At 38.0% G+C, this 17,842-nt stretch overlaps 1 protein-coding gene across 2 annotated transcripts in view; it reads right to left on the reverse strand.

Moving 5' to 3' along the window:
* Positions 1-3,025: 3,025 nt before the first annotated feature.
* VIRMA (vir like m6A methyltransferase associated) overlaps positions 3,026-17,842 on the reverse strand; it is a 40,442-nt gene continuing 25,625 nt past the window's right edge. The window contains exons 14-24 of one of the 2 annotated variants that reach the window (XM_050940500.1): positions 17,217-17,452; positions 16,403-16,652; positions 14,591-14,808; positions 13,593-13,725; positions 12,133-12,285; positions 11,190-11,350; positions 10,450-10,546; positions 7,634-7,800; positions 6,910-7,241; positions 3,984-4,127; positions 3,026-3,511 (exon numbers count right to left, since the gene is read on the reverse strand). In XM_050940500.1, the coding sequence (XP_050796457.1) occupies positions 3,354-3,511; positions 3,984-4,127; positions 6,910-7,241; positions 7,634-7,800; positions 10,450-10,546; positions 11,190-11,350; positions 12,133-12,285; positions 13,593-13,725; positions 14,591-14,808; positions 16,403-16,652; positions 17,217-17,452 (2,049 nt within the window). In that variant the 3' untranslated portion in view covers positions 3,026-3,353. Of the gene's footprint in view, positions 3,512-3,983; positions 4,128-6,909; positions 7,242-7,633; positions 7,801-10,449; positions 10,547-11,189; positions 11,351-12,132; positions 12,286-13,592; positions 13,726-14,590; positions 14,809-16,402; positions 16,656-17,216; positions 17,453-17,842 lie in introns of both variants that reach the window. The other variant, XM_050940499.1, reaches the window with a different exon arrangement.

The raw sequence follows: 17,842 nt of genomic DNA on the forward strand, positions 1-17,842 counted from the left end.
TCAAGAACCAACTGAATATTTAGTTTGTTCCATATTTCAAGCTTTTCCTTAATTTTTCATTTCAAATTCCCTGACTAAAAGCAAATGGCTCACATCCTTGCTGCAGTTTCGTAAGTTGTAAAGTTTCTAAAAAATAAAAATAAAAAAACCTCAAACCCATGGTTTAAAAGCGCCTCAGTCTGCTTTACAAAATATTTATGCAATGCTCCTCAATTTAAAAAAATAGCATTAATACCTATGTTTGCTAGATCACCTGTTTTGGTCATTACAATTGCATTAGTAAAATTCCATCTTCCTTGATTGACTTTTGAGTATCTAATGCTTTTTTCACAATTCAGATTCTACTGTTTAATCATTTTTCTGAAGTCTGTTACTTTATACAATGCTAAAATATACAACCGTATGAAACAAAATTATTCCCTTTAGCCATGCCCAGTTCATTAGAACAAGTTTAGTTTAACTATCCTACAGGTCCTGTCAATTAACTTTGTGCAAACTAATTGCCTAGAAACTTGTAGGGCTATGATGCCCCGTGTCTCCACATACAAGGCCCCTTCCTACACTTGCTTCCTCTGTGGTTTCAGAGAAAACTGTTGAATGCAACTTAGCCAATAGGGTTAAACAGTGTTTTAAAACATGTTCTTACATAATCTACAGTACACATTAAAATATGCGTTTGTGTTTTATATAGGTTCTCATCACAGTAGTATCTGAGTCCCTCCCAGTAGTGAATTAAGCAAGGTGACTAGCAGTTCTCGTGTGTTTTTTCCTCTCATCATCTCCCCAGGAGGAGAAGCGCAGGCAATGGAGTGTCTTGTTTTGGTAGTTATAAATAACTACAAATACCCACACAGTGCTGTGTATTTGTTAAGAGAAAGTAAGGTCAAAGAAATGTGCCTTGCACTTGGAGTGGAAGGTGGTGAGTTTTTAATGGTTAATGGCAGCATGCTTGCTGGTTGACCAAAGTACATTAAGATCAGTTTTAGCTGGAAATGTTTAAACTAACTGGGCTTGATCCTCATTAAGGTTAAAGCTCATTTACACCATTCTGGTAGTGTAAACGGACTTATGTGTAAATGAGAATCAAAGTCTAAATTCAAACAGTTGTCTGCCATAGGTTAATGTGTACAGGGCCTTTATAATGAGGGCTGCAGCTAGTAACCTCTTATCTTCCTAGTAGCTATGTTGGACAAATTCCCCAGAGATGAAAAGAAAAAGTAAACATTTGAGTTCAAAACATATTTGATTCCAAGTTTTTTTAGCATGAAAAGAAACATGAAAGTGACTATTTGTACAGATTCTTTGTATGCTCTTAATTTTCAAAGCTTTTCCTCTTGCATTGTATATCTCAACCTCAGATATCTCAAACAATTACACAAGCAAAAAGCCAAAGTGTCCATTAAAGAGAAAAGTTTTGTATCTCTTGCTTCCTTAGGGAACTGTTTAGTTTTATGAAAGTCTGCTTTTAAACTCTCTCCCCCCAACTACACAAGTCAGCAGGCTACGAATAATAATGTAACTCCATCAAGCTTCTATTTATAATGAAGGTACCTCACCCTATGATCTTCTAGCACACATTAGAAAGACAAGGTAGGTGAGAGATCTTTTATTGGACCAACTTTTGAGCTACACAGAACTTTTCCTTGTCATCAGAAGCAAGCTCCCCACAGACCAGGACACACCAACTCAGAGTGGCACCACACCCTGCCAGAACAACAGATGCAAAACCTGCAGACATATCTACATTGCTACAACGATCAACACCCTCTCTCCCCCCAACACACCTTTCAAGATCCATGGTTACACACATGCCTATCACAACATGTGGTCTACTACATCCAGTGTACGAAATGCCCCACTAACAACTATGTGGGTGAAACCAGACAACCATTACACGCTCAAGTGAAAATGATAAAAGAGAAACATCACCTGTGGGTGAATACTTTTCAGAAAGCAGTCACTTTTTCTGACCTCTGTCCTTATCCTCAAAGGAAACCTGCACAGAACTTTCAAAAGACTACCCTGGGAGATTAAATTCATAACCTTGCTAAACACTAAAAATCATCATCTTAATAAACATACTAGATTATGGCTTATTACAACAATCTGTAGCGCGCTACCTCCGGTTTTTGTCTTAATGATTACAGGGGGGTTAATGGGCCACTCCACCTTAAATGGTCTCTTTGAATGTGTGTTATCTACTTATGCTAAAACTATCTGTTCCACCTTATATTTAGCTCTCTCTGAGCTTGAAAGCTTCTCTCTCTCACCAACAGAAGTTGGTCCATTTAAAAAATATTACCTCACCCAACTTGTGTCTCTAATATCCTGGGACCAACACAGCTACAACACCACTGCATACCGGCAGGCTCTTATAAACAGGCTTAGAGTGATAACATCTCTAAAAGTTACGCTCTAGGCCTTAAACTTACTCTTACTAAAGACAGTGGAAGTTTTCCTGCCTATTTCAATGGGTGCAGGTTTGAGTTTAATGTATGTAACGGTGGTATCAGTAATTATCCATAACTTCTAAATTAAATGCGTAAGGTTTGTGTTCTTTCACATATTAAGGCTTGGTCTACACTGGGGGGGATTGACCTAAGATACGCAACTTCAGCTATGAGAATAGCATAGCTGAAGTTGACGTATCTTAGTTCGACTTACCTCGCGTCCTCATAGTGTGGGGTCGATTGCCACAATCCCCTGTCGACTTTGCTTCCGCCTCTTGCCGAGCTGGAGTTCAGCAGTCGACGGGAGAGCGATCGGGGATCAATTTATCGTGTCTACACTACATGCAATAAGTCGATCCCCGATAGATTGATTGCTACCCGCCCATCCAGTGGGCAGTGTAGTCGTACCCCAAGTCTCAGTCAGTCTTTTTCTCATTTACTAGGACCATTGGTAAGATGTACCTCATTCATTTAATAACTAACAGACCCATAGGAAACTGAGCTAATAGTTCTAAACCTGAGAGGAAAACCTCAAGCTTCCTTATGTACTACTGCAAAATCAGCACACCTGTACCTTGCTTTTGGCACAATTAATATTTTAGAAGAGAAATTATTGAAGTCTTAATTCACATGGGTTCCTTATTCAGTATTGTCTACAGAAGTCCACGAAAAAGTTAAAATGTTCTTTCAAGGGGAATAAAAGATATACAATTGTACACAAAAAGTCTTGAATTTTATTGAAATTTCAAGTCTTGTTTCAAACAAAAACTGCTTTCTTCGAACAAAAATATTCTCTCACTGTCTTCAGATATCAGTAAGTCTAAATTGGTCCTTTAGTGCCTCTTTTTGTTGTCATCAGCATGAGAAGTTCACCCTGCTGGGTTGTTCTGTAAGGTCTCATTTTTATCGTGTGAAGGAACGTACATGACGACCTCTTCCACTGCCTCCACTAACAAACTTTCCTCTTGAGCCACCGCTACCACCACTATTAGCACTCGCCCAAGACGGTCCAATTCCACCACGGCCTCTGGAAGCACGATCACGAGGACTGGGTCGATAGCCTTAAAGCAAAAAAAATATATAAACGGTGGTAGTGCCCATGGATTAGCCCTGCTGAGGTAGGGGCTGAATAAACAAGGATACGCAGTCCCTACCTTTAATTTATTTTCTAGTCTTTTTTCAATTTTTCATTAGGCAAACATTGTTTTGTTTTAACTAAAGATGCAATTACCAGATTGTTAAAACAATTACATTGCAAAAGTTAGTATTAATGCACGATTAAGATTGTAAATTCAAGCACTCAAATCCACGAGTTTTGTAAATTTATAATGGATTACATTTTAATAACAGTTTATATTAAAGTATATTTTGGGATTTACCATTAATGAACCATTGTTAATATATATTTAAAACTTTTACTGTATTTCAAGGTGCCTGCAATAAGCTTCATTTGTAAAAAGAAAATGCAACTAGGAGCTTTGTGCAATTTGATGCCCACTTCCATGTACTGTAAAAAACAACACACACACATACCTGCAGAACTTAATGGCCTCAATGGTGGCAGAGGGCCCCTATTAAAATTGCTTTGACCCCCTCTGCTTTCATTGTAGGTGCCTCGTGGTGTATTTTGTGCACTCCAGCTTGAACCCCGGGCTCCTTCACGACGATTGTAATTTCCTAAACACAAAACACAGGTGCTGAATAACACTCAGTAAAGTTTTCTGCATTTTAATCTCTGCACTGTTTAACTAGTAGTATGCTGCAATACATGACCTGGCTACTAGGAATAATTATACTGTAACAGGACAACAAGAATGCCTCTACGGACAACCCCAATGTTTTAGTATCAGAGGGGTAGCCGTGTTAGTCTGGATCTGTAAAAGCAGCAAAGAATCCTGTGGCACCTTATAGACTAACAGACGTTTTGGAGCATGAGCTTTCGTGGGTGAATACCCACTTCTTCAGATGCATGTGGTGGAAATATCCAGGGGCAGGTATATATATGCTAGCAAGCAAGCTAGAGATAACGAGGTCAGTTCAATCAGGGAGGATGAGGCCCTGTTCTAGCAGTTGAGGTGTGAAAACCAAGAGAGGAGAAACTGGTTCTGTAGTTGGCAAGCCATTCACAGTCTTTGTTCAATCCTGAGCTGATGGTGTCAAATTTGCAGATGAACTGAAGCTCAGCAGTTTCTCTTTGAAGTCTGGTCCTGAAGTTTTTTTGCTGCAGGATGGCCACCTTAAGGTCTGCTATAGTGTGGCCGGGGAGGTTGAAGTGCTCTCCTACAGGTTTTTGTATATTGCCATTCCTAATGTCTGACACAAATCATGCTCCAAAACGTCTGTTAGTCTATAAGGTGCCACAGGATTCTTTGCTCCCAATGTTTTAGATGACACAAGGGCTCAGAGTCTCTATATGCCTATCCAGCACTATCTAGATTAACCTAGAGATGGCTTGAGCCTACATCATAGGCACTAGTGTCAATACAGCACTGAGACTGGCAAGCCTAAAGGAACAGGATGCACATCATTACACTTAGAAGATGCAGGGAACTTCCTCAATATATCAAGCTCCTAATGAGCTCTGTACAGATGAGAAGCCTTACTCGTTTGATGCAGTCACATCATGAAACTCATTCCAGAGGCCACGTATTATACAATCTGCCTGAATTCTAATACCTGGAACCAGGGCCGGCGCTTCCATTAGGCGATCCTAGGCGATCGCCTAGGGTGCCAGGATTCGGGGGGAGGCATTTTGTGTGCTCCCCATGGGGCGTACGGGAGCTTCCGGTTCTGCTCCCGTCGCGCTGCCGAAGAAGGATCTTCTGCCGACGTGCCGCAGAAAACAGCGGCAGGCAATTAGCAGCAGTCATTGAGCTGCTCAAGCCATCTCTAGGTTAATGGCATTTCGGCAGAGGGTCCTTCGGCGGCACAATGGGAGTGGAACCGGAAGCTCCCGCGCGCCCCATGGTGAGCGCACAAAATGCCACCCCCCAAATTCTGCCTAGGGTGCCAGAAACTCTGGCGCCACTCCTGCCTGGAACAGAGTCTCACCAATACACAGCCAAACAAGGCTTAAGGCACCGAAGGCGTCAGACTCCAAGAAAAATGTTAAGGGAAAGACTTGAGTGGCTGAGATTAATTTAGACTACTGTCAGATACCTCACAGTTAGCAGCAGGGGTGAAACCTATCCTCTGCCACTGCATACCCTTGTGGCAAAGCCCCTTACTTCTGCAACACACTGAAACTTACCTGTTTTTTAATTTATGGATTCAAATATAATGAACAATACGACCAGTACAGTATTTTGACAGTAAATTCACACAAATCTCAATTATGGAATGCCCATCAATTTAACACTGCCCAGACCATTTTCACTTTTCCACATGCCACAGTATTTTTATATCAACTGCATTACAGAAGCTGTAATGGTAAAGCTGGAGGGTCTGGCAGCTGGCAAGGGAGTAGGTTGAGATTTTGGTACCCAGAAAGGGCAGAGGCTGCTTGACTTTGTATGGAGTAGTAGCAGAGGAGAAGTCGGGGTACATATTGATTTTGGATTAGAGCTGAACAAATAACTGATTTTGCAGTTCAGTGGCTTAACCAAAAAAAAAAAAAAAAAAAGTTTGTTTGAACTGAAACTTAAGAATTTTCTCACCAAATTAAAAATCTGAAAAACAATTATTCAAAAATGTCAGTTCAAAACAGTTTTGGCATTTCTGGGGGGAAAAATCAGTGGAAATTATTCACCAAATTCAAACCAAATTTGTGCAGTTTCAGTGCTCCCCAAAATGCATTTTTTGGCAAATTTGCTATTCACCACACCCACACAAAAAAGTTTTGCCCAGTTCTAGTTTGGGCATCTGTTGGAGGTAGAACAGAATGCCTTATGGAGCACTGGGCTGTTTTATTAACAGTGCTGTAGGCAATACGAAGGTGGAAAGGAATGCACATCTATCCTTATAACTTCTTATTGCCATGTTTTTAAGGTTTTGGATGGAATGGATGTATCCTGCTGCAACCTTCACTGTCACAAAATATAGGTTTTTCTGTCTGCTGATTTAAAAAAAGCCTAAATTCGGCAGCAGAATCTCTAGCCAGAGAATCACTGCAAACATGGGGCCCTGCACATTCTTCTTCTCAAGACACCAGGGGGCCTTTCTAATCAAAATGCATTTAAAGTTGATAGTACTTAATTTGACAAATGCCCATATCATTTCACAACGAGGCAGTTAATTTTTTTTCTGTTACAGTTACAAGCACTCCTGTGGCCATTGCACACAACAGCATGAGACCAAAGAGCGAAGATCTAGCTACATTCTTTTGCAAAAATATCACTCAGACCATAATAGAGAACAGTTAAACACAGCTTTGGTTTAAGTCCAGCATAGCCTAGAGAAGCATTTTTTATCCTAGACAGTAATCCGTTTACTCCAAATCCTCAGACAAGAGGCAACATACCTTTTGAAGCAGGTGGTGTAAAGAATCTGTTCTGACTGTGAAAAGCTCCCCGTCCTCCACGATTCCCTGAGAATCCGCCACGTGAAGATATCTTCTGGGATACTTTTGGTGGCCTTTTAGGTTGTGGTATCCCATCTGGAGGGACCACTTCTTTGCTCTCTGCAGCAACAAAATCGTCCACATGCATAGAAGGTGGTCTGCTTGTATTCTGTTTCCTTTGACGAAAGATATCATGTGGTCGAATACCTTGTCCAAATCCTCCCCGGCCTCTTCCTCTAGGAGGTGGCACAACATGTGCTCTCTTTGCAGGTTCAATGTACTCAGATTTTCCACTGTATAGCAAAACAAAATTAACAGGATTATTTACTGACCTAAGAATTTATTCCAGCTGAATGTTCGGCATTCTCTGCATTAGTATTCAGTAGAAGTTTAAATTCTTAATTTAAAAACTGTGTAACGTAACTGCCAAGATACAATGAAGCTTAATGTTGTAGGCATGCTCTTTGCAGAAGTCTTTGCTTCTTCATATTTCTGAAATATGAATCATCCATAATATCTCACTACCTAACTACATAGCTTTGAATTCACTGCTCAAAAACCAGCTTTTTGTTAGTACACAATCTCAATCTCAATTTTAAGTATCTACCTATCCACAGGAAGGTATCTCCCACTCAGCTAGACTACATTAATTGTATACTGATTCAAAGTCAGCAATACATCTTACCTTGACGTTATAAACGTCTCATGCTTGTGTTTGCCAAGTTTAAACCCTTTTGTGGTTTTCGTCCTACCAGGAGATGAAGGTTCTGACAAAAATGATCTCTCCAGTTCTGCTTGCAAGTCAAAGTCACTGCAGCCTTTCTCTGACAGTTCAATTAAGTCAACTTTTACCTGCAATAACAGAATACAGTTACACTGCAATCACGACAACCAGCAACGCTGGGCAACACTTCAGTATTTTTGAAACAGGAGAAGTGCAGCAGAGGCAGAAGGAGTTCCAGCAGCAGGATGAGAGTAGCTCAGCTGGGGTTCCATTCTGCTCTGGAATCCCTCATAGGAGCACAAAGCCCCAATCAGCCCCTTTAACCCAAGTCATATGGGCTGAGAGAAAAGACACAGCACCTGAGAGAGCAGGAGCTGCAGCAGCAGCACCTGTACAACCCTGGACCTCCATCAATGGCAAGGCCTAAGGTTTAGATTTTGATAGTCTGTTGTCTGATTTGATTAGAACTCCAGCAGGGCCCATATCCTGCCTGGAGAACAGCCTCACAAATTCAGTTGTGTGATTTCTTTCTGTACAGGAGGCAGGCAAAGGAAGAGACGGTCTGCTGAGGAAAAAGTTGATTTACATATCTATCTGTCTTTGTATATTAGCCAAAAGAAAGGAAGGTATAACTATGAAAAGATGAATGAGAATTAAATTTGAGATGAGATATATTTGATAGTTTTCTCTAAGTATGGAAATCTAAGAATCTGTCATTGTTTCCATTAGGATCACCTAACTTCAAAGGCCATAACTCCCAGGAATAAACTCTTACCTATGATACCCTCCAGCACGGATTTTTTTTAAATCCAAAATTTGGAAGTCGTGTAGAAATGAAGTTTTTACGAAGAATTTAGCCTGTAACTATGAACTTTTCTTTAATTTCTTTAGATCGCAAGTTCTTTGGGGAAAAGGACTGTCTTTTTTATTATGTGTATACAACTCCTAGCACAATCCTAACCAGGATTTCTGAATACTATTGCAGTATGAATAGATGAAAAAGAGGAAGAAACTTGGTTTCTCATATACCTGAGTGCCAAAAAGCTCCAAGAAGTGATATAGAAAGATAACTTAAGAACATAAGAACGGCCATACTGGGTCAGACCAAAAATTCATCTAGCCCAGTATCCTGTCTTCCAACAGTGGCCAATGCAAGATTCTCCAGATGGAATGAACAGAACTGATAATCATCAAGTGATCCATCCTGTCGCTCATTGGGAACACCATCCCTGCCCATTCTGGCTAATAGCCATTGACAGATCTATGAATTTATCAAGTTCTTTTTTGAACCCTGTTATGGTCTTGGCCTTCACAACATCCTCTGACAAGGAGTTCCACAGGTTGACTGTGCATTGTGTGAAAAAATACTTCCTTTTGTTTGTTTTAAATCTGCTGCCTATTAATTTCATTTGGTGACCTCTAGTTCTTAAGTTATGGCAAGGAGTAAATAACACTTCCTTATTTCCTTTCTTCACACCAGTCATGACTTTATAGACCTCTCTCATATCCCCTCTTAGTCATCTCTTTTCTAAGCTGAAAAGTCCTAGTCTTATTAATCTCTCCTCAAATGGAAGCTTTCCATGCCCCTAATCATTTTTGTTGCCCTTTTCTGAACCTTTTCCAATTCCAATATATCTTTTTTGAGATGGTGCAACCACATCTGCATGCAGTATTCAAGATGTGGGCATACCATGGATTTGTACAGAGGCAATATGATATTTTTCTGTTTTATTATCTATCCCTTTCTTAATGATTCCTAATATTCTCTTAGCTTTTTTGACTGCACATTGAGTGGATGTTTGCAGAGAACTAACCACAATGACTCCAAGGTCTCTTTCTTGAGTGGTAACAGGTAATTTAGACACTCATCATTATATATTATACACACACACACACACACACACACACACACACTGTGAGTTAGGATTATGTTTTCCAATGTGCATTACTTTGCATTTATCAACATTGAATTTATCTGCCATTTTGTTGCCCAGTCAACCAGTTTTGAAATCACTTTGTAACTCTTTGCAGTCTGCTTTGGACTTAACTATCTTGAGCAATTTTGTATCATCTCCAAATTCTGCCACTTCACTGTTTACCCATTTTCCTAGATCATTTATGAATATGCTGAATAGGACTGGTCCCAGTACAGACCCCTGAGGAACACCACTATTTACCTCTCTCCATTCTGAAAACTGACCATCTATTCCTATCCTTTGTTTCCTATCTTTTAACCAGTTACCAATCCATGAGAGGACCTTCCCTCTTATCCCATGACAGCTTACTTTGCTTAAGAGCCTTTGGTGAGGGACCTTGTCAAAGGCCTTCTGAAAATCTAAGGTAGTGTATGCACTTTAACTATTCTGGAAGTTATTCCGAGGACATCAGTGATTTTCTATCTGCTTCTGCATACACTTAAATGTATGCAATATTAATCTTTAAGGTGCACCTGCAGTGTCAGATTGTAGGGCAAGGGCAAAAAGAATGAGCCACTCACCTAGATGGCATCAGTGATGCCCATTGGCAGCCCTCCTTTTTTAATTATCTCTGTTCTTAACAAGCACTGAGGCTGGTCAGGTGGAAGCTGGCCTCTTCCTGCTCTATCCTCAGCTGCTTCAAAAATCCTGCCCTCTTTCCCCTTTCTTTGTGGAGACTGTTTAGACACATATTGACGAAGCAATAAGGAAAACTGAGATGTTTTATAAACAAATTCTACTCTCAGCTTAACAAGGAATACATTTATGACTTTTTTTCTCAATTTTAATTGAGCCTTTTACCATATCCAGATCAGTGTCAATTTCTTCAGCCTGGAATGGTGAGAACCACATAGATTTCAGCTGGTCATCCATCATATCTGCCAACACATATGTTGTCCTGTAACAATGAATATCAAATGTATTTTTGATTAAAGGCCCATAGCTGCTGTAGTATTGTAGTATTTGGTTATTGTACTGGGGTATCATGTGACTCCTGGAGTCACTGCTCTTGCAGAAGTGCTCTCTCAACGGTTTCATTTACATTCAAAGAAATTTAAGTTTGGTATTTTGTGGCCAATCAAGAAAGTGCAGATTATAAAACATAAGCTTCAGCAAGAGCAGCAAATGTACTATAACCAAGATTACGCTAACACAATAACCAGAAAGCTGACCTGAAAAAACACTTCAGTAGTAACTGCATCTCGTGAAATCATTTTATAGTGTCATATTTAAATTTTACCTCATCTAAGTGCAAGGCTGCCTGAAAAAAGAACAGGATTCCTTCATTGAATTAGTATGAAAAACCTTTCTAAGAGCTACTGTGGGAGAAACCCTTAACCTTAGCATCATATGAAATTCCATTTGGACAGCGTTATCAAATACACTTTGCTCCCCTACAATAAAGATATACTAATAACAACAGTAATATGTATAAAGCACAAAACCTGGAAATTAAATCCTACCCAGAACATACTAATCCATAAATTGTCGCATTTTCACAAGTTAAGCACACTCAACCTCCAACATATTTACTATTTTACCTATTATTAAACAGATTCTGGAGAGAGTCTGGTGCAGAAAGAACTGGTTCTACATCTTGGTCACTCAGAGGACAAGGATCGCCTGCTGATTCCAGCATCTGCCGAAGTCCAGCTACATTGTCCAATAAGGATTCAAGGCTGTCATCTTCTTTAGAATGTTCCTACATAAGAGACATCAGAATCAGAAATTTTTCCCGAAGAGGAGAATTCAGAACAGTCAACATTAAGTATTTGCCAGATTGAAAAGAAAATCTTTCACAGACTATTTTCTGCACACTATATTCTGTTCATCCATATATACTCTAAAAATCAACAGCTCCAGAAAAAGCAGATAGGACAGCAGAGGGCACCCTAGTACCTTAAAAAAAAAGAACAAATAGCAGTCACCACTCCTCAAGGAGTCTAGCCTTTGTTTACCTACCAGCTGACTTGCAGTGGCTATTGAAGACAAGGTGGGTGAGATAATACCTTTTATTGGACCAAGTGCTGTTGGTGAGAGAGACAAGCTTTCAAGCTTACACAGAACTCTTCTTCTGCAGTGGTTAGGCAGCTAGTTTAATAAACCAGTCCCAGCACACCAATCATCTTACTACCACCTTATGCTTCCTGTCTGTTGTATTCACCTGTTATCTCTTGTCATATATAAAGCTCTCAAGGGAAAGGATTATTGTCTCATATGTGAAAACAGTGTCTTAGCACAAAGGTTTCCCAAACTCTGATTGGGGCCTGTTGGCATTAACACAGTATAAATAATAAATAATAATAAAGCCAGCATGCAAACAATTCTGAGCACCACTCATAAAACCATTCTTACTAATTTCATTAGCTTGTGCACATCAACATGAGCCTTCTTTACTAATAAGTAGACAAGCATCTATACATACTTGTAAAGCGAGGTCAGCTAAGGACAAAAAATGAATTTGATAATCCAAAATTGTTTTACCAAAACATGTTTCTCCAGTTCAATGAGCAAATTTTCTGGAGTTTCTTCTTTATTCTGTAATAAATGTTTTAACTCTGCAGTAGTAAGACCCAGTGTTCTGGCTGGATGGGAACCATCTACTTCCATAAGACTTCCATCATCTCCACAACATCCCTGGGGGGAGGAAAAATAATCACACGCTAAAGCTAATTTTTTTTTTTAAATCATCAAAAACTAGATCTTGTGACAGCATTACAAAACCTACAGCTATCCAGACAGACTTTAGAACAAAATACAACAATGTGGAAAGTCACTGGATTTCCACCAAAAACTATTTTGGTAGCTATCTAGTGAAACCATTACCTCCCACACCAGACACGTGCAAACAAAAACAAAAGATAATACTTTAGCTCAACTAATGGAGAGAGAATACACCAAAATCTCAGAGGAAGATTTTTTTAAAATATATATATTATTTTTAGTGATTTAAAATAAACACACACAAAATGTATCATTAAATAAAGTATACTCAAAAGGACAAGGTTAGCTCATCCCATCAAGAGTTTCCTTTTTTCCCATGTACTGTACATTGAAAATAGATTTGTATCAGAGCATTAATAATGTTTCAGGTTGTTTCTATCCACTTCTTTTTTTTTTTCTTTTTTTTTAAATTAACACCACAAAATTCAGAAACACAGCAAATCTCTATCTTGACAAGACTCCAATCCAAAGTCTGGACACAATATCACACTGATCACCTCAGAAACCACACTTAAGGAACTCCACAGAATCAATTTGCAAAAGAGTCTTATATACTTACATGCCCCTAATATTACAAATTCTGTCTAAGAAACAAAAAAACTTCTACTGATAACTTCTCTCCTACAGGTGTATTTCACTATCACCACACTCATTACAGCTACTGTCTCCTAATAGTTAAATAACCAAATCTGTAACATCCCACCCAAAGTATTTTGAAGTTGCTCTGACAAGTCATAAAACAAGCATGCACGCATCTGAATCGTGCTTTTTAATTGGGAAATTCATGTAAAAATAAAAGGGAATCTATTTCTAAACTTTAGTAAATTTGAAAGATGAAGAAAACTGCTTATAGAAATACCACAATAGGAACAGAAATATGGGAAAGCATTCCAAAGAAGCATTCCAAACACTGAAAATATGTAAAATTCATGAAAAAAATATATGAAGGCCAGATGACTGCATTTTCTTCCTGAGGAATGCAACCAGACTTTCTTCATATGGTGAGGAAAGTGCTACTCTTCATTAACAGACTTTCTTTGCAACGTGTAGCAGGTTTTGTTAAGCGATACCCTAAATTATTGATGAAAACACATTATACCCAAAAGTACATTATATCCAAAACTGAGCTAGCAGTTTTTACTTTTACATCACCTCTGTTATCGGTAACAAAAGCAGTGCTTCTACAACATTTGAAAAGTGTTTAACATATAATCACTTACCAGTGTGTCGGAGTTTAGAATTTGTCTCATAAAATCCAAAAAAGAAGAAGCCAGTTCACCTGTATCCTTACTAAAGATACTTATTACTCGCTTTGATACAGTATACAGAGCATGGTTGCGTTTTCTTAGAGAGCTGTTTTCATAATAAAAAGAGGAGGGAAATTACCTAGTGTTTATACCACATCTCGCAATTGCTGCATTTTATTTCATTGTTTTTTAAAAAAAAAAAAGTTGCATATAAGGAAAATAATCAACAGTAACATAACAGAATATTGTGTAAAATAGATTTAACTGAAGTTCTCCTATGATGCAGCGTGACGGCCACCGTGTATCCATCCTCACTAAGGAGTTCTTATTCAAAAAACACACCACCACTTGATGACACAGAACAAAAAAAAATGCTACAAGTAGCTCAATACCCATCTAGTCAAAGCTCATTATCTCTCAACTGTCCCACTTGAATTTTTTCCATAATATATTATGGAAAATTTAAATTTTTCTCAGCATGAAGTCTTTCTGCACAGGAAATAATTAGCATCTTAATATTTTTGGCAACCAAGAAACAAAAAGTGCACCACTACCCCCAAAATGATAATTACAACTCTTATCAGACAGTTGGGAAACCATGTAGTCCAGTGATTAGAACACTTTACTGGGACTCTCAATAGTTGGGCTCTATTCCTGGTTCAGTCACTGACCTATTGCATGGCCTTCAGTAAGTCTCTTCACATCTCTGTGCCTCTGATTTTCCTCCCACCCGTTTCTGTCTTATCTATTTAGATTGTAAACTCTACAGAACAGGAACTACCTTATGTGTTTGCACAGTGCCTAGCACAATGGGGCTCCAATCATGTTTGGGGCTGCTAGACACTATTGTAATACAAATAATAAGTAAGAATTAAAATATTCTCTCTCTACACCTTTGTTTCAGAAACTTGATCTGATTTTAAAATTCTAGATGATAAAAGCTTGTTCAAAAATCACTTCTAAAACAGTACCTCTTTAAGTGGTAGAATCCATAATCATGCTCTGTAAGGAACATCATTGTCCTGATACATGTCAGGAGACAATTATAACTGGTCTCTGCATTAGCAAGTGTTTCCATCAGACAGTCACAGATTAAGGACATCAATTCCTTGCTTGGTAATGAATTGGAAAGCTGTTCTAATTCAGAAACAGATCCCTCTGAGGAACTTGGCAAAATTAGTGCTATGTCCTGTAAAGAGAAACCATGACTACTTTATAAGCATTAAAATATCCATTATGTGTAGAGATGGTAAACACTGACCATGCAGTTAGACTATTTACTTTAATTTTAATGAAGAAAACAATAGATTTGCTCAGTAGCTACTTAGAAACTTAAAAGCGTATTGGATCTTTAAAAGAATGTATTCAAAATTAAAATACAAATTGTTAGGTTTATTGTTTTGCTGGTTGGTAACCAACACAAGAAACCCAAAATAAAAAAGAATAGTTTTAAGTGATACAAACAATTACTGGTTTTTTTTTAAATATATGAAGGATGAAAATGCTGGCTAAGATACTACTGTAGAGTACTGCTAGAAACAGTAATTGTTTTTAAATGATTCATTAAACACCTGCTGTATTGACTGAGATAGAGCTGCATAACATGAAAGGGCTGTCTAGATAAACATGCACACATAAATATATAATAAAAATGTATAGTGTATGTATATTCTAGTTGTCCCCCTCTATCACAAAAAATAGTTAAATCAACCATGAAGATTTGAGATAAATCTTAGAATTGATAATACCTTCTGGAAAGTTTAAAAACATGCTGATTCTGGCATATTGTAGAATTCATGCTACACAAAATAAGGTAAGACACATCATGTATAAACACAAACTGATAATTAACCTCTTTACTGACTAAGCATGCACAAAGGCTGTTTTGTACACACAACTAAATCACACATGTGCAAATGTATGCATGTATCTAACTGAATGTTTGTCCCTAAATGGTCTATTTCTTAAATATGTAGTTTTCAGATTCTAGATCCTATTTTTACTGACTATTTTTACCTGACTGATTTTCTTAATGCTGAAATTTTATGCTAACAGCATGTGACTAGTATTTATGTTTGTAAGAGGCTTCAGGCTGACAGCACGGAGGAAGAGATCTACTTATTCATTGATCAAGTAAAGCAATGGCAGTGTCAGCATCCCACAATTCCATCAATGTGCCAAAATCTTCACACAAAGGGGATAATTCAGTCTCCATGTCCATTCAATTCTTGCTCTCTACTGATGCCAAACAAGGGTTCTGGTTGCAAGAGTGGTTTTTTTATATGTGGACACCTGTTCGCTGAGATCAGCGCTGAGAACAAACTCGTTTCAAAGAAGCCAGAGAACAACCATCAAAGGTTATTTGCATCCTATGATATAAATCTAACTCTCCCCACAAAATTTTAACAGTAATTTTCCCTAACATTTTTGGGAGGAAACAGACACTTAAGTGCAAACATCACAGAGTTTGTACCCTAAGGAAAACAAAACATGACATTAGAATGTACTAAAAACTAAGGGGCTGTACAAGAACTAAAAACATTATCACAACAGTTCCCATCTGAGAACAGATAAATTAAGAATGCCCAAATTATCAAGGCATCAAGATTATAGATAACATTCAAGACACTACTGCAACTGTAAAGAAAATATTTTTCAATGACATATAACCACAGCAATCTAGAAGTTTGTGTCCTACTGTTTTCCTTCTCTCTCTCACACACACACACACCAGATTATTTATAATGACATATAGTAATTTATATTTTAACTGTATAAAATACCTGATCACAGAGGGACTGCAAAATGGATGTTACATATTCAGCACATTGCTGGTGAATAACATTGTCCCCAGTAGATCTCATTAAAGCCAACAGCTCCTGGAACACTTCTGCATACTTCTCATCACCTTTAATAGTTCCATTAACCAGATGCAAAATAGCTAATTTACAAGCTTTGTGTGAAGCCAGGGCATCAAGTAAAGCAAGTAATCGGGTAGTCTGGCCAGTGTACTGTTTCTCTTTATCTTCTGTACTGCTGAAACAATATCAATGCACTTTAAAAACAGTGTTCCTACATATTAGAATGTTATTAAGTAGACTATATTGTACAACCATTTTCATTTTAGTAGATTTAAAAGTTTGTATTTCAAACAAAAACTATAATTTAAATGTTTAAAATTTATGTAATGTATCTTAATTTATATTTCTGGAAAACTACCACAACTACTACATTACATGTATGGTTATATTGCATATGAACTCATTATCATCAATTTAAGAAATTATAGTTCACCTAAGCATATACAGATAGATGTTTTTAAATACTACTAATTTTGTTTCAATTTCTCCCAAACATTTCCTATGAACATAAAATAATGTGAAATTATTTACATTAAAATAATATATTGTTTGCTTGGTTGGCAACACAGGATATTACAGCAGACCTGGATTGAGGACTCAATTCAAGTCTGTAATAGACTAAAAATGTATCCAAAATTCAGTGTCCTTCACCTAAGAAAATTACTGCAGAGAACAGGGATGAATTCAACAGCTATTAAAAAAAAAAAAATCTTTGTGCAGTGGAGAACAAAGATACCTTTGTAGATCTTCTACAACCAGATCCAAAACAGTCCTCATGATAAGAAGAGCAGTTGGTGATGCCAAGTCACACAACTGAACACAGATACGCCTCAGCATATGCTGAATAGGCTGACAAGTTGAACCAGAGAATGATCGAACTATTTCCTGTAGCAATTTGGCCTGAACATGGAGATGCATGCTCCAGAGTTTTCTGGTGTTGAGTGCCACCGATATATCATGTGGTTCAATAACCTGTGGAAAAAGTATAAACAGGCTCTTTAAAAGATTTTTGCTTTACAGGAGAAAATCATTGAGGACCAAATTCTGCCCTCCTCAGATACTTGCCCACAAATCTAGTGACATCAATGAGATTTGCAAACATGTATCTCAGGACAGAATTTAGCCCTAAATTTCAAATGAAACTAATAGTCATCTCAACAGATTAGGTGTTCCTTTGGGGCCTGGTCTAATCTCACACCAGTGTAAACACAATCACAATGAGGCTGTTTATTTTTAGTCTTTTGTTAAATATCAAAAATTGAACATTAGAACTCCCACCTCTTCTGGTACTAATGCACACTGAAAAGTCTAAACATCTCTATGCAGCCATTTCAGCTCCTAGTTTTGGATACAAAAGCTGCA

Source organism: Gopherus flavomarginatus, chromosome 2, assembly GCF_025201925.1.
Source record: "Gopherus flavomarginatus isolate rGopFla2 chromosome 2, rGopFla2.mat.asm, whole genome shotgun sequence".
Classification (NCBI taxonomy): Eukaryota; Metazoa; Chordata; order Testudines; family Testudinidae; genus Gopherus; species Gopherus flavomarginatus.